General features: G+C 44.6%; 2 protein-coding genes across 2 annotated transcripts; both read right to left on the bottom strand.

Annotated features, from left to right (window-relative positions):
* Nucleotides 1–758: 758 nt before the first annotated feature.
* LOC106609575 (transmembrane protein 53) lies at nucleotides 759–11,473 on the bottom strand. Its single transcript, XM_014208523.3, has 3 exons — nucleotides 11,406–11,473; nucleotides 1,547–2,196; nucleotides 759–1,185 (listed from the first exon to the last, which is right to left on the bottom strand). The coding sequence occupies exons 1-3, from the start codon at nucleotides 11,471–11,473 to the stop codon at nucleotides 824–826; spliced, it is 1,080 nt and encodes a 359-aa protein (XP_014063998.2). The 3' UTR covers nucleotides 759–823.
* Nucleotides 11,474–19,507: 8,034 nt separating this feature from the next.
* LOC106609578 (transmembrane protein 53-like) lies at nucleotides 19,508–21,827 on the bottom strand. The gene is made up of 2 exons (XM_014208532.3): nucleotides 21,167–21,827; nucleotides 19,508–20,945 (listed from the first exon to the last, which is right to left on the bottom strand). Exons 1-2 carry the CDS (start codon nucleotides 21,672–21,674, stop codon nucleotides 20,584–20,586), a joined length of 870 nt encoding a protein of 289 aa, XP_014064007.3. The 5' UTR covers nucleotides 21,675–21,827; the 3' UTR covers nucleotides 19,508–20,583.
* Nucleotides 21,828–22,166: the final 339 nt, after the last annotated feature.

Below are 22,166 nucleotides of genomic sequence, written 5' to 3'. Positions count from 1 at the left end.
TTCAGCTCATCTTGGGAATTCTTGTCCAGACTTCTCAGTAAACTCTCTCTCTTTCTTCCACCTCTCTCATATTATCTCTTCCCTATCTCCTGTGTTTCTTTTCTCTCTATTTCTTCCCTTTCTTGTTACCCTCACACTCCTTCTTTCTGTATTCCTCCTCTTTAGTTCATTCTCATCTTCAAAATGTTTTCTCTCCCTCTCTCTTCCTCCCTCTCCCACTGTACTCCCTGTCACCAGATATTGAGAATGAATTTATACTTGTGTAAAAACAATTACAATTAATATTTACAATAAATACTAAATAAATATCTATTGCGAATCAACGTATTGTGAGCTGTGTCTGCCATGTGTTTCACCGTTAACATAGTGACCTTGCTGTTATCAGGTGCGTATGGACTGTGTCACAGACCAGGGTTTCCCAAACTCGGATCCTGGACCACCGTAAATACAGATGAGGCTTGGTGATTTACATAAATTCACTGAAAACCCACACTAACACACAGGTCACACTTGCACTTTTCATGTAGCCAACTTTTGTCCAGCTAATAGCATAACCACCAATCAAGCAACAATATGGACTAAACGTTGCTGCAGGATTATTTTGCTACAACAATGCTGGTAAAATGAAGATGCTATATCTGTACATGTTCCCACATGGCCTTGGCAATGATAATAATAATAGATAAACAAATGCTAGGAGATATGTTGTTATTATTGCAACTGGGAAGGAAATAATGCAGACTTCCTTTGAACATGAGTATGCAGGCTTTATTGAATTATCATCAATTACCCCCCCACACACTGTGATTAGCACATGAGCCATTCACACCTTCTCCCTGAGGGGGGCGATGTTGAGCGAGATCATAAATTTTTCCAACATGGAGAGGTACTCCTCCGAGTGACAGCGTAGATGAGCAGCGTGCACAGACTCCTTCCACTTCCTGGTTTCCACAACAACGCCCCGCTTCCTCCAGAAGTTGAGGACCGCCTCCATGGCGACGGGGTCGCACAGCGCATCGTTCTCGCAGAAGAAGAAGAGCGCCGGGGCGGTGACGGGGCTGTTGTAGAAGACCTGGACTGAGTTGTCGTAGTAGTGCACCGTCTGGGACTTGAAGAGCCAGAAGTAGAGCAGAGCGGTGTATCGCACCAGGGGCTCCATACGAGGGAACAGGGTCTTGCCCAGGCCTGAGGCAAACACATACACACACACAGATTATTTTATTAATTACATTTCAATTCTTGTTAATTCAATGGGATAGGCCTATGTCCTTTCCCCATACAGTAAACACAATAACATACTATCATGTGGAAAAAGCCTCCTCTAAGTCAGCAAATATATTTGAATACAATACAATATTGTAGAGCAGGTAAGGTGGGAGTATGATTACTAGGTCTTCATCACACATAGCAACATTGTGACAAACAAGGATGCAAAGCGTAAGCCTTTTCTCTGTCACACATCCACACCGTCTCAGTAACAGATCCCTCTCCTTTCCAAATAATGAAGACCGACAATCCTACCTGCTTTCCTTCCCCTCTCTCTCACCTGTAGCCATATGCTCCAGCGACCCGATCACCAGGCTGTCATAGACATGTCCTACAACCCGTTGGGCCAGGCCCGGGTACTTGTGTGGCTCCCTGACCATCTGGCTGAGCAGCTGGGTGAAGGTGTACCCGCCGATGGAGAAGGCGTGGACCAGAAGGGGGCGCCCTTTGAAACGCGGGTCGTCAAGGACCTCCAGGACCTCGGTCCCATACTCCAGCCCCCAGCGAGGCCACAGGAAGTGCCACACGGTGCTCTCCACAGATAGGATGTCCAGGCCGCGTTCCAGGTAGAGGTTCCGGTACTTCGCCATGGCCCCCGGTCGGGCGCCCAGCCATGGGAGGAGCAGGAGGAGGGGACGGGGGGAGGAGGAGGGCGAGGATGGAGAGAGGGATAGTACATCTGAAAATGAAGGGGTGAGAGTTGAGGAAACAGTGGGGTGAGAGGGCATGTCTGAGATAAAGGGGGTGGAGAGGGAGGGAAGAGGAGTGTCTAGATGGGAGGATAAGGAGGAGGTGGGAGGAGAGGGGGCAGGGGTATCGCCCCCTGGTGTCGGGCTGGTGCAGTAGTAGGTGATGCTTCTGGTGACCCTCCAGGCTATGACCCGCCCCTCTCCCACTGTCACAGACATGTCTGACCCAGAGTGGGAGTTACTGGGGGAAAGAACAGGGGAAAGAATTAGAGCAGGAGTAGAAGTTTAATGACAGAGGGAGAAAATATGGGTTAAACAAAACCGTTATGCCTCAGGTTAAATGAATGTATAACCTACATACAGAGACACATGCACACAGACACACATGCACACAGACACATGCAAGGTTGTGGGATCCACTCAAGGTTGGTATATATATATAGATAAGACTCACAGTAGGCTATTAGTGTTACAACGAAGCATTAGACAGTACAGCCAAGTTGTTTTGGTCCATATTGGACCAAAAAAGCAAAGTAAGCTTTAGACTCAACACAAACTGCTGATGTAAACAACTGTGTTACAGGTCAATTTGGATCAGAAACATTCCTTTGTAAATATGCTCTACTTTTTTATGCCCAACAATTTATGTTAGGCAAATGCTCACATGGTTAAATAGCTCATGCAACTTCTTCAAACCAAGCCAACACCCCACACAGCAGGCAGAGTTCACAGCATTATGTACAGGGTATAAAAATTACTTTTTGGTCTACCAGCCACTGTGGCAGGTAGATTAAAAAATCTCAACCAGCCACTCGGTTTTTTTTTTGCCCATAAAATTACACTAACAAAACACAACAAAACTGATGAACATGCTTTGTAATGTTTCTAAAACAATAAATGTATTACTAGTAAGAAGTAACTAATGTGGTATATTGTTTAATTACATGTTTTGTCACCTGAGTCTTTTAACCAAAATATCACAGATGAGACAAAACATTTCACCTGCCCCTTTAAGGTCGGGAGGTTACCATGGTAGCGCGACTAGAGTCATGTTTGTGGCTGTGAGTTTCAGTCTGACTAGTAGAAGCGTTGTATAAGCGTTCTAAAAATGAATATTTCACTCAGCTCTTCACGTGCGCACAGCCAGGCAGTGTTGCAGCGCGAGGTGAATAGGCTACATAGGATTCGTAGGTCTTTGACTTTGTGCGATTAATTTACCAGCTATGAAACAAAACGGCGGAAATGCTTTGAAAGCAGCTATTGCAGCATTTGTTTTACTATACATGTGATCATACTTGACTATTTTTATTCACCAAATGAATGCGAGTGAAATGCTCGCACTGTGGAGCCCTGATCACCCGCAAACGTGGCTGGTGTAAATAGACATTTTACCCTCCAATGCCAAAATCTACCGTTATTTGGCAGGTGGCGGGTGTTCATTTTAGGCCCTGATTATGCATCTGTACCCCATGAAAAATTGGAATATTCCCATAGCAGTTGAAAATATGTCCACAGTCTTCTTTCTGTGAGTGAATTAACCGGCTTAGTAGACTCCAGGACTCATCTGACCCGTCCGTTATAACCTATCTCCGTATACAAATAGGTTCGGAAATAATCACAGCTGTCAAGATCAACATCCCCTCCTCCCCCCTAGCGTGTCACGGTTTTGCGCAATAGAAATGTCTATTTTCTGACAGAAAAAGCAACGTTTGGTAAGATTTAGATATGTACATAATGGATATCCTTAGACAAACACATAAGTGGGCAGAATTAAAAAAATATTGTTATTAAATTAAAACAGAAACTTTATAAAGGGCCGTTTGGTCCCACTATTGGGGAAAACGTCTCCCTCTATGGGGTAAAATGCACCCTTGAAGATTAAATACACCACTTTAAAATGTCTACGTTAGCTTGACTCAGTTGGCTGCTGGACATGCACATATTTAAAAAAAACACCCTCTTCCTGCCAAGTAGGGTAACTTGAGGAAAAACATTTTGCCCCAAACATACTCACTACAACAACAACAAAAAAACATGATTAAAATGTCTCTACCCAAGTGGATTATTTATCTTTAGGCTCCCCTACTGGAATAAAACACGTCTATAGATCTAACTTCATTAAATTATATATATATATATATATATATATATATATATATATATATATATATATATATATATAACACAAACACACACACACACACACACACACACACACACACACACACACACACACACACACACACTATATATATATATATATATATATATATATATATATATATATATATATATATATATATATATACAGTGCCTGTCAAAAGTTTGGACACGCCTACTCATTCAAGGGTTAACATTGTAGAATAATAGTGAAGACATCAAAACGATAACACATATGGAATCATGTAGCAACCAAAAAAGTGTTAAACAAATCAAAATATATTTCAGATTTTAGATTCTTCAAAGTAGCCACCCTTTGCCATGATGACAGCTTTGCACACTCTTGGCATTCTCCCACCCAGCTTTGGCTGGAATGCTTTTCCATAAGCTGAGCACCAGTACGCCCTGTGCCTCCTCTCCGCACTCTCCCTGAGGTGCGTGTCATCATCCCGGTGCCACCTGTACCGGTCCCACGCATCAGACCTCCGGTGCGCCTCCACAGCCCAGTACGTCCTGTGCCTGCTCCTCGCACTCTCCTTCCAGTGCGCTCCCACAGCCCAGTACGTCCTGTACCTCTTCCCCGCACTCGACCTGAGGTGCATGTTACCAGTCTGGCGCCACCTATGCCAGTCCCACGCATCAGACCTCCAGCGCGCATACCCAGTCCGGAGCCTCCAGCGACGCTCCCCAGTCTGGAGCTTCCAGCGACACTCCCTAGTACAGAACCTCCTGAGACGGCCTGCGGCCCAGAGTCTTCGGTGGCGGCCTGCGGACCAGAGTCTTCGGCGGCGGCCTGCGGTCCACGGTCCGGTGGTACAGAAGCAGAGGGATCTGCGGGCGGAGCGGGGGTTACGCCCCGAACCGGAGCCACCTCCACTGCTGGAGGATCTGCTGGATGGTAAGGTTGTGGGTACTGCACTAGAACCGCCATAGACAATTGTCACCCTCCCTTTTTGTTTTGTGGTTTCTTTTGTTGTTTTTTTAGTTGCATTCGGAGTCTGCACCTTTGGGGGGGGGGGGGTACTGTCACGTCCTGAACCTTGTAAGATGTCATTTTCTATAGTAGAGTAGGTCAGGGCGTGACAGGGTTTTTTTTGGGTGGTTTTCTATGTTTTCTATTTCTATGTTTAAGTTCTAGGTTTCTATTTCTATGTTGGGGTTTTTTGGGTTGATCTCCAATTGGAGGCAGCTGGTCCTCGTTGTCTCTAATTGGAGATCATATTTAAGTAGGTTTTTTTTCCACCTGTGTTTGTGGTCAGTTATTTTCTGTTTAGTCTCTGTACCTGACAGAACTGTATCCTGATCGTTTGCCATTTGTTATTTTGTCTTTAGAGTTTTTTGAGTTAATAAATATCATGGTGAGCACTCAACACGCTGCGCTTTGGTCCCCTCTATACGACAGCCGTTACAACGGGACACTTGTGTCACGTGTTAGTTTAAAAGTGTCTGTTAAGTTTATTATAAAAGATCTCACCAATAATGCCTTACAAACGTCTGCATGACGTCTCCATTGCCAGAGTAATTTAATCAACTGAATTTGTTGATATAGCTAAAATAGGCATATCACCTCAATTAAATAATTATTAGGCTAGTTTATTTGCAGCCAGCCACCATTACTCTGTAGATATGCTTATGTCTCAAATCAATATGGACACAGGGGCTTCTTTTTTGGAGGGAGCCCTATTCAGAAATAAGACGTAGCCTAGGTATCTAGTGGCGCATTCAAACAGCTGGGAACTCGGCAATCTCTGACTTCCGACTTCAGCGCGTTGAAAACAACTAGGAACTTAGAAATGAGCTCTGACTGGGAAAAATAGTTTTGAACGGTCAATTCAGAAACTCGGGCATATTTCTCTGACTTTCTGACCTGAAAATAACTGATGGCATGATTTGACCTTGTTTTTTCTCCCCAGTTCCCAGTTCACCGCAATTTTACCGGTTTAATAAAACAACCATATTTTCTGTGTGATAATGACACTTGCTTTTCATTTAAAAGTGAATGTTTTCATAAGCCTTTAGGCCTACCAAGAGCCCATGTTGAGGCTGAACAAGACCTTCGATGGGCTAGTAGACTATGTAGAAATAATCGTGGAGTTAATCATTGTTATAGCCTAGATCACTATATATAGTCTGGATCCTTGATTTTTCTTAGGCTGATCAAACAAGGGTTAGACCTATATTCTCACATACCCCCTCAATTCAAGCCCTGCTTTTAACCATAAGACATCTCCACAGAAATTGATAGACTAAGGATTGCATGGTGACAGGGATTGTGTCTGTTAAATGCTCCGCAATTTAGAATGCCTATAGCAAAAGACCAAAAAGATAGAATCGGTATGGAAGCTGTATGGGTCTATTCAGACCTAACAGCTTAACAGATCAACTTTTATATTTGTTCATCAGGAGAATCGCAATGAATCAGGCTATTCATTTCAGTGCAGTTGCGTTCTTACACATAACCTTACAGTGCATTCGGAAAGTATTCAGACTCCTTCCCTTTTCCCACATATTGTTACGTTACTTATTTTGAAATTGAAAGTATTTGATAGTATTACTTTTCTCATCAATCAACACACAATACCCCATAATGACGAAGTGAAAATACGTTTTTAGAAATGTTTGAAATGTATTAAAAATAAAAAACAGAAATACCTTATTTACAAATCAAATGGAATCAAATTTTACTTGTCACATACACGTGTTTAACATATGTTATTGCGGGTGTAGTGAAATGCTTGTGTTTCTAGCTCCAACAGTGCAGTAATATCTAAGTAATATATAACAATACACACAATCTAAAGCAATGGAATGGAATTAAGAATATGTAAATATTTGGATGAGCAATGTCAGAGCGGCATAGACTAAGATACAGTAGAATAGAATATAATACAGTATATACATATGAGATGAGTAATGCAAAATATGTAAACATTATTAAAGTTACTAGTCTTCCATTATTAAAGTGGCCAGTGATTTAAAGTCTATGTATGTATATAGGCAGCAGCCTCTAATGTGCTAGTGGTGGCTATTTACCAGTCTGATGGCCTTGAGATAGAAGCTGTTTTTCAGTATCTCGGTCCCAGCTTTGATGCACCTGTACTGACCTCACCTTCTGGATGATAGAGGGGTGAACAGGCAGTGGCTCGGGTGGTTGTTGTCCTTAATTATCTTTTTGGCCTTCCTGTGATATTGGGTGCTGTAGGTGTCCTGGAGGGCAAGTAGCTTGCCCCCGATGCTGTGTTCGGCAGACCGCACCACCCTCTGGAGAGCCCTGCGGTTGCGGGTGGTGCAGTTGCCATACCAGGTGGTGATACAGCCCAACAGGATGCTCTCAATTGTGCATCTGTAAAAGTTTGTGAGGGTTTTAGGTTGAGGCACTTTTGCGCCTTCTTCACCACACTGTCTGTTTGGGTGGACCATTTCAGTTTGTCAGTGATGTGTACACCGAGGAACTTGAAGCTTTCCACCTTCTCCACTGCGGTCCCATCGATGTGGATAGGGGGGTGCTCCCTCTGCTGTTTCCTGAAGTCCATGATCAGCTCCTTAGTTTTGTTGATGTTGGGTGAGAGGTTATTTGCCTAGCACCACACTCCCAGGGCTCTCACTTCCTCCCTGTAGGCTGTCTCGTCATTGTTGGTAATCAGGCCTACTACTGTTGTGTCGTCTGCAAACTTGAAGATTGAGTTGGAGGCGTGCGTGGCCAAGCAGTTATGGATGAACGGGGAGTACAGGAGGGGGCTGAGCACGCATCCTTGTGGGGCCCCAGTGTTGAGGATCAGCGACGTGGAGGTGTTGTTTCCTACCTTCACCTCCTGGGGGCAGCCCATCAGGAAGTTCAGGACCCAGTTGCAAAGGGCGGGGTTTAGACCCAGGGCCTCGAGCTTAATGATGAGCTTGGAAGGTACTATGGTGTTTAATGCTGAGCTGTAGTTAATGAACAGTATTCTTACATAGATATCCCTCTTGTCCAGATGGGATAGTGTGCAGTGCGATGGCGATTGCATCGTCTGTGGATCTGTTGAGAGTTAAGCAAATTGAAGTGGATCTAGGGTGTCAGATAAGGTAGATGTGATATGATCCTTGACTAGTCTCTCAAAGCACTTCATAATGACAGAAGTGAGTGCTATGGGGCGATAGTCATTTAGTTCAGTTACCTTAGCTTTCTTGGGAACAGGAACAATGGTGGACATCTTGAAGCATGTGGGGACAACAGACTGGGATAGGGAGAGATTGAATATGTCCTTAAACACTCCAGCCAGCTGGCCTGCGCATGCTCTGAGGATGCGGCTTGGGATGCTGTCTGGGCTGGCAGCCTTGCAAGGGTTAATACGCTTAAATGTCTTACTCACATTGGCCACGGAGAAGGAGAGCCCACAGTCCTTGGTAGCAGGCTGCGTCGGTGGCACTGTATTATCCTCAAAGCGGGTGAAGAAGTTGTTTAGCTTGTCCGGAAGCAAGACGTCGGTGTCCGCGAAGTGGCTGGTTTTCCCTTTGTAGTCTCGTGTCTGAGCCATTGATTTGCTACTCCACTTTGTCCCTATAATGGACGTTTTGACTGTTTGATTGCCTTACGGAGCGAATATTTACACTATTTGTATTCGGCCATATTCTCAGTCACCTTGCCATGGTTAAATGCGATGGTTTGCGCTTTCAGTTTTGTGCGAATACTGCCATCTATGCACGGTTTCTGGTTAGGGTAGGTTTTAATAGTCACAGTGGGTACAACATCTCCTATACACTTCCTGATAAACTCAGTCACCGTATCAGTGTATTCATCTATGTTGTTCTCGGACACTACCCGGAACATATCCCAGTCCGCGTGATCAAAACAATCTTGAAGCGTGGATTCCTGATTGGTCAGACCAGTGTTGAATAGTCCTTAGCACGGGTACTTCCTGTTTGAGTTTCTGCCTATAGGAAGGGAGGAGCAAAGTGGAGTCGTGGTCAGATTTGCCGAAGGAAGGGCGGGGGAGGGCCTTGTAGGCATCCCAGAAGTTGGAGTATGCAGCGGTTGAGTGTTTTAGCAGTGCGAGTACTACAGTCAATGTGTTGATAGAACTTCGGTAACGTTTTCCTCAAATATTCTTACCGCCACTCTGATACCCAAAAGTTCTTCCCGGCTGTATGTAATAACAAAAAATGTCCTGAGCTAATAATGTAATAAATAACACATAATTAAACAAAATACTGAAAAGTTGATAGATTGATAGATGAACTGAGGTTCACACTCCAGCCCAGTTGGTGGTGGCAATGCACTTTAAAGTTGGTTACCAACAGACATATAAAGTCCACAGAAGAAGAAGACTACTGAAGGAGTCTTCCTCCTTTATCTGTGGATTAATTTTCAGAGTAGAGAACACACGATTTTGTGTGACTCAAAATTCTACAAAGATCCAGAAAAAAAGGATCTTGTGTGGATTACAGGTAAAAACAACCCAATGTTTATATCACAGGACAAATTAGCTAGCAACAGCAAGTTAACTAGCTAAATGTCCATGAATACTTCATGTGTTTCAACCTGAATTAATTTGGATATTTCAAACTACGTGTCCTGATCGTGTCTGGTGTGGACGTACAAAATAAACATGCGCACGATGGCTCTAGACATCATGTAAGGTGTTGGTATCAAGTCATGTCAGTCAGACGTTCAATGGTAGGCGACAGCCACTTGGTGGTACTGTTGCCTAGGCTGATTTATTTTATTTTTGAGGAAAAAACAAACATTGTTTTTCGTTTAGGGATATTTCTTGGGATGATCCCAGCTTGATTTAAACATTTTAACATATAAACGTTCACACTACTAATAGACTGTTTATTATTTAGTCGGCATCACTCTTAAAACTGACACTGTTTCCTTCAGAACTAAGCTAATGCATTGAGCAAGCAAATCATTTAATTTGATTTAATAACCAATAAATCGGTTAGAGATTCAGTTGTCAGTCTATCTAACTTGTGCAACCCGCAATTTAGTCCATATCCCTTCTTCCTCGGCTAACCCCTGATCCTCCCCCAATTTGGACAAGTTGAATGTTAAATGACGAGACAGAGGCATTGATGCGAGTAACCAGTCTTGTTCAGTATATTGCAATTCATCCAGGTATCTCAAGCACACCGGTAAAAACACTGCAGTTGCAGTAATTAACATTTACCAACAGATGGCATCACTGTGCCATCTTACACCCATAACATCTTCCCTTTTATAAAATAGGACAGGAGCTGTCGATTCACTAGCAAAACAAACCTAGTAATAATTTCCAACGTGAACAGTTTAGTTCTTTTTTTCCTTCTTCTTTTTTTCAGGTATCAACTTAAAAGTGAAGAGACTATCAAAATGTGTTATCTCTGTCTGTCAACAATCCTTAATTTTTGTTGGCTGGGACAGACGCCCGCAGCGTGAAAAGACAGGGGGCTTGTCTGCGAGGACTGCGGGTTCCCGCACAGGCTTGTCACCTGACTGTTTAAGGGGAGTATTGATTTGGCGAGGGAGCGGCCGACCTGTGATCCCCTGGCTCTTCGCCCAGTGCATCAGGCCCCATGTGACTTGCTGGGGTTCCATCTTTTGTGAGGCCGTCAGGGTTCAATGACTATCAGGGTTCTGAGTAGGTGCTGGCTCAGCAATCCGAAGGTCAACCCTGTTGCGACGGTACAGTGTCAACCCTGTTGCGACGGTTCACTTTGACCAAGTAGGAGCGTGGTGCAACTTTCTGTACACAGGATCCGAGTCTCCAGAGGCCCATCCGGTCCCCTGGCAGTGGCTTCATTCGCACTGTTTCACCCCCATTGAGCTCAGGTAAGTCTTTTGCTGATTTGTCGTAGATGAACTTGGAGACCTGTCTTCTGTGACGTAGCTTCACCAGCACGTCTGTCACCACACATGGCTCCAGGAGAGTGTTGGCTACTGGCAGAGCTGCTTTTAAGTGCCGTGCCATCAGGGGCAAAAATCTGATATCAACTTTGGAGGGGACAATTACATGACATTTTCTCAAGAGCAATTCCTGAGGGGGACACCAAAAGTAGTGCTGTAACACATAGCCTACATTGTAATATGGTAAATGTATATTGAGGAACTTAAGAAATAAGGTGTTTGCTGTACTCCTAACTACCGGTACCCAAAACTACACAACTAATCACAACAGCAATACCATTGCCTTTAACAAATCTTAGTTCAGTCACCAGTTTAAGTTGAGAGTGGGGGTATCCATGGCATTTTCCAATTATGTTCCTATTTTACAAGTCAAAAAAATGGAGAACCTTTCATAATGTTGCCAAACAAAGACTCAACAAACTTACCTGTGACTCCCTGTCTCTGCCAGTCTGTCCCTGCATATCTGTCCCCAACTCTGCTGTCTGTGTGCCATCTGTTGCCTGCTCTGCCTAATGACGTCATTGTGAAACATTTCCATTAGAATTTCATTTCTTTCTTATGAACATTTTATCAACTAGTCTTTGAGATATTAGGCTACTAGGGTTCTTACTATGCGTTTTGGTGTATTGAAAAATACTCTGATGTCCGTCTTTTATTTTTCTGCCATTTTTCTACCTGGCTGGCTGGCTGGCTACACACACAGTGTGTAGGTTATTTACAGTAGGAGATGGGCTTCTATCATCTTCAATCATTCTATTTGGGCTTCGATCTAAAAGGTAGCTAGCAAATGTGAAACGGATTAAAATGACAAGAGTTGACAGCTGTATGAGTTCACCATTTACACAACATATGCTGCAACCTTTTGTAATTTTAATAGTTTGTTTCATATTGGCTGGCTTCCAACAATAGCTGAATTTGCAAAGCTAGCAAGCACCAATTCAGTTTCAGTGGTGTTTGCTATAATCTTTGCTACCCGGGTTAAATAAAGGTGAAATAAAATAAATAAATAAAAGTTCCCTTGCGACAATTTAGCTTTTGCAACGAGACCATTAAATATATTTAAGACAAGGGTAGAAGAGAGTGTAGTTCTGTTCAGTTTGGATTTCAGTTTATCGCTAACCTTATCACAGGGACTTTGAAGCACTAACTTACATCATCTGCATGCTGATCTTGGAATAAATTGACGATAGCAAAGATTCCATCTTTGACGACGCCACATAAATGGAATAGGTACTAGCTAGCTTAATAGTTAATATTTGCGCGCTAGCTCTGCATATTCAGCTAGTGTGTGTGCGCGATTGACTGGATTAACCTCACGTCAATTATGTGCATTGAGTGCCTTTCAGACAGTAGATACGACCTATCTGTTACCGAGCAAGCTAAGGAACTGGCAGTGGATCAACCCATTGTGAGGCAAAGGGTGGGGGGGTCGCAATCTTTTGAAACTTAAAAACGCGCTATTAAGTGTCTATAATCAGCACAATTGCTTTCATTGCGTATTATTAATATGATTTAAATTACATAGTTATGTTTCAGTGATATATTGGGGGGGACAAATCATATTTTTCCCAGGATGGGGGCGTCGTGTCCCCCCCGTCCCCCCCCGGGATTTCCGCCCCTGCGTGCCATGAGGCGCTGGGCCAGGCTGCTATCCATGCCTTCTGTCGGGGTATTGCGCCATTGCAGGATTGCTTTCCAGGCATCTCTGTCCTCTCGCAGAGCTTTTTTTGCAGAGGTTCTTTGAGACTTTGACTGCCAACTCCGCATTCTCATTACCTTTTGAGTGTCTTCGCGATGAGGTGACGTGCTCGAATTCCCATTCTGAATTCCCATTCCCATTCTGAGAATTGGGCTCCATTATCTGAAATGACCCTATCTGGCTGGCCGTAGCGGGCAAACTGAGCCTTGCAGCGTTTGATCGTTGTCTCTGCTGAGAAGTCGGGGAGGAGGTCAATCTCCCAGAAGTCTGAGTAATAATCAACTACCAGCAGAAAGTCTTTGCCACTGTGCTGGAAGAGATCTAGACTTACTATCTGCCAGGGTCGCATCGGTAGCTCGTGGGAATCATCGTTTCTCTCTGTTGCTTAATGGCATATTCATTGCAGATTGTGCATTTATTGACATAGTCTTTGAATTCACTCTGCATTCCTGGCCAATACACTGTGTCTGGTGCTTGTCTGTAACAGGCCTCACCTCCTATGTGACTTGAGTGCACGCACGCCAACATCTCAGGGCGCAGAGACCGGGGAATAATGACTCTCTGACCCTGGAATATTACTCAGTTTTGAACACTGAGCTCCTCTGCAAATGTGTTGAAATGCAGGAAGTTAGCTGATGTCCCCGCCAAAGAAAATATATATAGATGCCCAGGGCCCTCAAGAGGTAGTCCGGCCATGTATTGTGAGGTCCCTGGCTATAGCCTCCTTTTGTGCCCTTTGGGCCAGTAACCTAATCGCGCTGATTGAATCCCCCAGCCGACTAGGTGAAAAATCTGTATGTGCACTTGAGCAAGGCACTTAACCCTAATTGCTCCTGTAAGTCACTCTGCATAAAAGCATCTAGTTGCCACAAAGTCATAGTTATGGCTAAAACCCACCTATTTCAACAATGTATCTTCTTAAAAACTCATTCTAAACCTAACCTTATGCCTAACTTCAAAATAAGACCAAAACTACATTTTGGGTTTTCATGAATTTTTATGATATAGCCCATTTTGACTTTGTGGCTGTGGTAACTTTTGACAACCGAAACAGGACCAGACATGGAAGAAGAAGCGAGACACCCCACTTGCTGTTTTTTTTCTGGTTCATAAACATCACAGAAACGATGCGTGCTCATCGATGGGGTAGATGTCCGGGTGTTGTTATGATTCTGGAAGGTCATATAGCTAGCAACAATAACGAGAAGCTGCCATGTGGGGAATCGTAGGTGGCTTGTTTCAGCTCATTGTACATCTTGTTACTGATACCCATGTCTTGTTTTGACTCTTGTCACGTCTATGCGAATAATGGCTAAAATTCACTAGCCAGCTAACCAAAACTGTAACGATGTATTTGAGAGACAACAAGTGCTCATTGTGCACATTTATTTATTAATTTCAATAAGAATTTGGAGGGGAAATATCGTTTAAATTATATCAACAATCATTTGACTCTAAGCCAACCCAGCCTGTTTTGCTCCATCAGTTTTGTTACTAAACAACCCATCCGTCTATGAAAGTCATTTAACTAAGTAGACCAGACCCAGCTCCTATTGCATTGATGTCTATGCAAGACACACCCGGTTAAGTAGACCGTTGCTGACTGTTTTGCCTCCAATGGTAAACGGCCTGAGTAAACTCTTCATTTATCCTCCATCTTTTATATGACTACGGTCATTTGTCGAAGGCAGCACACACCTGTGTGAGATCAAGGAACTTTGATTACAGATGTAAATACACAAGATGCCCATTAAGAATAATGTGTGTGTGTAACCTACATTTCAATGACTTTCCAGCATGTGCCTCACAATGTGCTCGCTACACCACCATAAAATACTCAAAGCTGCGTGTTTGTATTGTTTGCACTGTGGCAGAAAGGATTGGAGCATAGATTTGTTCCCTTGTTGTTTGTCAGAGATAAATTAGACATTTAAATAAATGTGAAATTCAACCTTAAGGTTTTTCTGTGTAGCTAAGTTCAACAACTGGGGGTTGATATGTGGTTAGCTGACCTCTGGATTAGACACTAGATTGTATTTGATACTGTAGGAACTGTAAAGTTTTAATTTAATTTCCTAATACTTCTCTAATTTCTTAACCTGTCTATTTGCTTTCATTTTGGCAGAGGGACTGGGTATATCAGCATAAACCACAGACCCCTCCTGTACTCCCTGTTCACCCATGACTGTGTGGCCTCGCACGTCTCCAACTCAATCATCAAGACGACACAACGGTGGTAGGCCTGATTACCAACGAGACGGCCTACAGGGAGGTGAGGGCCCTGGCGGAGTGGTGCCAGGATAATACCCTCTCCCTCAAAGTCAACAAACTGAAGGGGCTGATCGCGGACTTCAGGAGACAGCAGAGAGAGCACACCCCATCTAGTGTTCATGCATCGAACAGTCTATTTACCCCATTGGCTTCTGTTTGATCTTTATTCACCTCTCCTGTCTGCACAGTCCTTTCAGCCTATCCTTCTCTTATTTGCTATGTGAGCGAGAGAGAGTGTGTGCACGCATGAGTGTGTGATTCTTTGTGCCAGAGGTTAGGCACAGGTCATTCCTCAACTGTAAACACATGCCAACTGTGGTGTCTGCAGCCAAGAGATAGACACATGACCACATGGGGATGGTAGTTCAGAGTGTACCCTTGGCCAAGATACTTAACCTTTGGAAGTATTTAGTGGATTTATACTAACATGTAGTGTATAGACCAGGGCTATTTAAATCTTACTGTATGAGGTCTGGACTACTGCTGGTTTCCTCTTCTACCTGATAATTACTTGCACCCACGATGACGTGTGATGAAGTCAACTACAATTAGTCAACAATTAGTCAACTAATCATCAAGCCTTTGACTAATTGAATCAAGTGTTTTGTTTTAACCCTAAACTCCTGGGGGGGGGGGGGGGGGGAGTCTCGAGGAGAGAGTTGGGAAGATCTGGTATAGACAGTAAAAGTTAAAGGGAAACTGAAATGAGTAGCAGAGGCAAAACTTCTCATAACATTAATTTAATTGCTTAGGCCTATCGCTCAACATTTGGCAATTTTATTGCTTAGGCCTAACTCTCAACATTTGGGAGTACAGGCCACTGACAACTGCTCTCCATCACACTGTTCTGGGCAGTATTCTTCTTCTCATTCCACAGTACAGTGGAGGCTGCTCTCCATCACTCTGTTCTGGGCAGTATTCTTCTTCTCATTCCACAATACAGTGGAGGCTGCTCTCCATCACTCTGTTCTGGGCAGTATTCTTCTTCTCATTCCACAGTACAGTGGAGGCTGCTCTCCACCTCACTCTGTTCTGGGCAGTATTCTTCTTCTCATTCCACAGTACAGTGGAGGCTGCTCTCCACCTCACTCTGTTCTGGGCAGTATTCTTCTTCTCATTCCACAGTACAGTGGAGGCTGCTCTCCACCTCACTCTGTTCTGGGCAGTATTCTTCTTCTCATTCCACAGTACAGTGGAGGCTGCTCTCCACCTCACTCTGTTCTGGGCAGTATTCTTCTTCTCATTCCACAGTACAGTGGAGGCTGCTCTCCACCTCACTCTGTTCTGGGCAGTATTCTTCTTCTCATTCCACAATACAGTGGAGGCTGCTCTCCACCTCACTCTGTTCTGGGCAGTATTCTTCTTCTCATTCCACAATACAGTGGAGGCTGCTCTCCACCTCACTCTGTTCTGGGCAGTATTCTTCTTCTCATTCCACAGTACAGTGGAGGCTGCTCTCCATCACACTGTCCTGGGTAGTATTCTTCTTCTCATTCCACAATACAGTGGAGGCTGCTCTCCATCACACTGTCCTGGGCAGTATTCTTCTTCTCATTCCACAGTACAGTGGAGGCTGCTCTCCATCTCACTGTTCTGGGCAGTATTCTTCTTCTCATTCCACAATACAGTGGAGGCTGCTCTCCACCTCACTCTGTTCTGGGCAGTATTCTTCTTCTCATTCCACAGTACAGTGGAGGCTGCTCTCCATCACACTGTCCTGGGCAGTATTCTTCTTCTCATTCCACAATACAGTGGAGGCTGCTCTCCATCTCACTCTGTTATGGGCAGTATTCTTCTTCTCATTCCACAATACAGTGGAGGCTGCTCTCCATCTCACTCTGTTCTGGGCAGTATTCTTCTTCTCATTCCACAATACAGTGGAGGCTGCTCTCCACCTCACTCTGTTCTGGGCAGTATTCTTCTTCTCATTCCACAATACAGTGGAGGCTGCTCTCCACCTCACTCTGTTCTGGGCAGTATTCTTCTTCTCATTCCACAATACAGTGGAGGCTGCTCTCCACCTCACTCTGTTCTGGGCAGTATTCTTCTTCTCATTCCACAATACAGTGGAGGCTGCTCTCCATCTCACTCTGTTCTGGGCAGTATTCTTCTTCTCAATCCACAGTACAGTGGAGGCTGCTGAGGGGAGAACGAACTATAATAATGGCTGCATGGAATGACATCAAACCATGTGTTTGATGTATTTGATACCATTCCACTCATTCCGCTCCAGGCATTACCACGAGCCCATCCTTCCCAATTAAGGTGCCACCAACCTCCTGTGGTTCCACCTCATGCTGCCTTTCCTTGTATCTTCCTTCATCTCCCACCTCCAGGTGTTAATTCAGTCTGCGCTTTTCCTTTGTGGGTTCCAGGATACAGCTTGCCTGGTGATGTTGGAAAGGGGGCGTTCGGAGGGTGTGGCCTATCCACCACCACTTCTCCGGATCTTCTCTTCCACCAGTACCTGGCTAGCGCGCTCCTTGTTCCCATAAGCCTGCTACAAAACATTGGTGTCCAGTTATAACAAATAATTACAACAGATTCTAGAAACGCATAAGAAAACATCCGTGCAGAATCCTTTTGGCCTGATGCTCATAGAGTTGATAAGCATGAAGATGTCCAGAGGTCTCATACCCTCCATCGTAGGGGCTGGTGGTGGTCCTCTGAAGAGGTCTCATACCCTCCATCGTAGGGGCTGGTGGTAGTCCTCTGAAGATGTCTCATACCCTCCATCGTAGGGGCTGGTGGTAGTCCTCTGAAGATGTCTCATACCCTCCATCGTAGGAGTTGGTGGTGGTCCTCTGAAGATGTCTCATACCCTCCATCGTAGGGGCTGGTGGTAGTCCTCTGAAGATGTCTCATACCCTCCATCGTAGGAGTTGGTGGTGGTCCTCTGAAGATGTCTCATACCCTCCATCGTAGGAGTTGGTAGTAGTCCTCTGAAGATGTCTCATACCCTCCATCGTAGTGGTGGTCCTCTGAAGAGGTCTCATACCCGCCATCGTAGGGGCTGGTGGTAGTCCTCTGAAGATGTCTCATACCCTCCATCGTAGGAGTTGGTGGTAGTCCTCTGAAGAGGTCTCATACCCTCCATCGTAGGGGCTGGTGGTGGTCCTCTGAAGAGGTCTCATACCCTTCATCGTAGGGGCTGGTGGTAGTCCTCTGAAGAGGTCTCATACCCTCCATCGTAGTGGTGGTCCTCTGAAGAGGTCTCATACCCGCCATCGTAGGGGCTGGTGGTAGTCCTCTGAAGATGTCTCATACCCTCCATTGTAGGGGCTGGTGGTAGTCCTCTGAAGATGTCTCATACCCTCCATTGTAGGGGCTGGTGGTAGTCCTCTGAAGATGTCTCATACCCTTCATCGTAGGGGCTGGTGGTAGTCCTCTGAAGAGGTCTCATACCCTCCATCGTAGTGGTAGTCCTCTGAAGAGGTCTCATACCCTCCATCGTAGTGGTGGTCCTCTGAAGAGGTCTCATACCCTCCATCGTAGTGGTGGTCCTCTGAAGAGGTCTCATACCCTCCATCGTAGTGGTGGTCCTCTGAAGAGGTCTCATACCCTCCATCGTAGTGGTGGTCCTCTGAAGAGGTCTCATCCCCCTTCCTGGGGTCCACACAGAACATGAAACATGACATAATACACAACATAGACAAGAACAGTTCAAGGACAGAACTACATACATTTAAAAAGAGCACACATAGCCTACATATCAATACATACAAAATATATAGGTCATATATATAGGGAGGAATATATAGGTCATATATATATATATATATATATATAGGGAGGAATAAGTTGATCATTAGCTAAAATGTTTGTTGTCTGGGATGAGATTCGAACTCTCAACATTTGGGTTGCTAGACATTTATGTTCTACGCCCACCCATCCAGCTACCCTACTTTCATGTTTGCCGAAAGTAACCATCTGTCTTATGCAACCATACTAAACATGTCATACTAAATGGAGTGTCTTGGATTTCCGTACAGAATAATCAAAATGCTCTAAGACCAGTTGTAACAACAGTGTTCATGCGTCTAACAGTCTACCTATTCTATTCTGATACTATTTGACCCATTAGTTTATTTTCTATCCTTATTCAGTCTTCTTTCTGCACACTTACTGTGTGTAACGTGGGAAAAATATACAAAATACTATTCCTGTAGCCTGAAGTCTTGGTCAGGATTTCCCAAACACCCAAAGCACACCAACCTTAACATAGTAAAGGGGAACACCTGACTCAACAGAGCTGACTTAAATACTGTGGGCCACACCTGGGACTGACAGCCCAACAAGGCTACGTTCACAATATCAACGGTTCTACCCTGTTACATGTGCATGTGCCTATATTTATGTACGGTTCAAAGTCTCTGTGCCGGTGCCAGAGGTTAGGCAGATGGTTGTTCCTCAAGTGCCAAACCCATGCCAACTGGGGTGTGTGCAGTAAATATCATATGGGAGTTCACAGCATGTACCCTTGGCCATGATACTGTATATCATCACATACTTAACTTTGCTTCCTCATAAAGAACGCTCAGTTTTGTGCGAACAAAACAGACTTAAAAAGTTTAATACAAACTAGATTAAATATGCAACAGATGCCAGAAATGCCTGATAAGAAAACCCCCCACAGATTGTTTGGCACTCACCACTCATTGAATTGACAGGCATGAACTATCTCTCTTTCTTCCACCTCTCACATATTATCTCTTCCCTATCTCCTGTGTTTCTTTTCTATCTATTTCTTTCCTTTCTTGTTACCCTCACACTCCTTCTTTCTGTATTCCTCCTCTTTAGTTCATTCTCATCTTCAAAATGTTTCCTCTCCCTCTCTCTTCCTCTCTCTCCCACTGTACTCCTTGTCACCAGCTATTGAGAATGAATATATATATATATATATATATATATATATATATATACACTCATGTAAAAACAATTACAATAAATACTAAATAAATCTCTTGCAAATCAATGTATAGTGAGTTGTGTCTGTCGTGTTTCACCTTAAAGATAGTGACCTTGCTGTTATCTGGTGCGTATGGACTGTGTCATGGACAATATTGTGTAAGCTCACATACAGATATAGTAACTTAATTTGATCACTCTTGTTGCTGAGAATTTTTCAGGAAATGAAGATGAGCTTCGTGATTTACATACATTCACAGAAAATTCACTGAAAACCCACACTAACACACTTATATTAACTGAACTGCACTTTTCATGTTGCCAACTTTTAATAGCCTGACCACTGATCAAGAAACATTATGGACTAAATATTAATTATTTTGCTACGACAATGCTGGTCAAATTAAGATCCTATATCTGTACAAATAGATAATAATGCGTAGCACAGTCAAAACACATGCTAGGAGTTAGGCTTGGATATGTTGCTGTTATAGCAACAGGGAAGTAAAACTAGTGTGTTGTGGGTTTGAGTCCCTCGTGACCCATATGCTGGGTATGTGTCAACCAAGTTTCTATGGATAAAAGTTTACATGCTACATGACTACACTATGTTATACTATGTTATAATATTGTTATAACATCTGTTATAACATTTGTTTTGGAGCATGAGTATGCAGGATTTATTGAATTATCAAACCCCTCACTGTGATTAGCACATGAGCCATTTACATCTTAGCCCTGAAGGGGGCGACGTTGAGCGAGTTAAAAAATGTCTCCAATGTGGACAGGTACTCCTCCGGGTGACAGCATAGATGAGCAGCGTGCACAGACTCCTTCCACTTCCTGGTTTCCACAACAACGCCCCGCTTCCTCCAGAAGTCGAGGACCGCCTCCATGGCGACGGGGTCGCACAGCGCATCGTTCTCGCAGAAGAAGAAGAGCGCCGGGGCGGTGACGGGGCTGTTGTAGAAGACCTGGACTGAGTTGTCGTAGTAGTGCACCGTCTGGGACTTGAAGAGCCAGAAGTAGAGCAGAGCGGTGTATCGCACCAGGGGCTCCATACGAGGGAACAGGGTCTTGCCCAGGCCTGAGGCACACACATACACACACACAGATTATTTGATTTACCGGTCAAGGTTAATTACATTTCAAATGATTTTCTCTGTCACACATCCACACAAAAACTAACCCATACACACACCTACACACACACTCACACACACACACACGGTCTCAGTAACAGATCCCTCTCCTTTCCAAATAATGAAGACCGACAATCCTACCTGCTTTCCTTCCCCTCTCTCTCACCTGTAGCCATATGCTCCAGCGACCCGATCACCAGGCTGTCATAGACATGTCCTACAACCCGTTGGGCCAGGCCCGGGTACTTGTGTGGCTCCCTGACCATCTGGCTGAGCAGCTGGGTGAAGGTGTACCCGCCGATGGAGAAGGCGTGGACCAGAAGGGGGCGCCCTTTGAAACGCGGGTCGTCAAGGACCTCCAGGACCTCGGTCCCATACTCCAGCCCCCAGCGAGGCCACAGGAAGTGCCACACGGTGCTCTCCACAGATAGGATGTCCAGGCTGCGTTCCAGGTAGAGGTTCCGGTACTTCGCCATGGCCCCCGGTCGGGCGCCCAGCCATGGGAGGAGCAGGAGGAGGGGACGGTGGGAGGAGGAGGAGGGGACGGTGGGAGGAGGTTGAGGATGGAGAGAGGGTTGGTACATCCAAAGCAGAAGGGGTGAGAACTGAGGAAACGTCGTGGTGAGAGGGCAAGGGGGTGGAGAGGGAGTACGAGGGTGAGGGAAAAGGAGCATCTAGATGGGAGGAGGTGGGGGAGATGGTAGGAGGAGAGGGGGTATCGCCCCTTGGTGTCCGGCTGGTGCAGTAGTAGGTGATGCTTCTGGTGACCCTCTGGGCTATGAACTGCCCCGCTCCCACTATCACAGACATGTCTGACCCAGAGTGGGAGTTACTGGGGGAAGGAAAAGGGGAAAGAATTAGAGCAGGATTGGAAGTTTAATGACAGAGGGAGAAAACTGCCTGAGTGCCAGTCTGTGCCATCATGCCAACTCTTTGTCATTCATTGTCATGTTTGGCTTGACGATGACAGGTGTTGGCAAGACCACAAACAGATCTGGGACCAGGCCAGGAAATATAAGCAAAACAAAAAAATCAGAAATTCACTTGAGGAATAACCAATATACCTCAACTGAAATGAATGTATACCCTACATACACAGTCATGTGCACACAGACACATGCAATGTTGTGGGATGCAGCTTATGGGGATCAGGCTTGACTCTCATT

Source organism: Salmo salar, chromosome 07 (genome assembly GCF_965601325.2).
Source record: "Salmo salar chromosome 07, fSalSal1, whole genome shotgun sequence".
Classification (NCBI taxonomy): Eukaryota; Metazoa; Chordata; class Actinopteri; order Salmoniformes; family Salmonidae; genus Salmo; species Salmo salar.
Note: the sequence above shows the minus strand (reverse complement) of the source record. Positions and strands in the feature narration are given on the sequence as shown.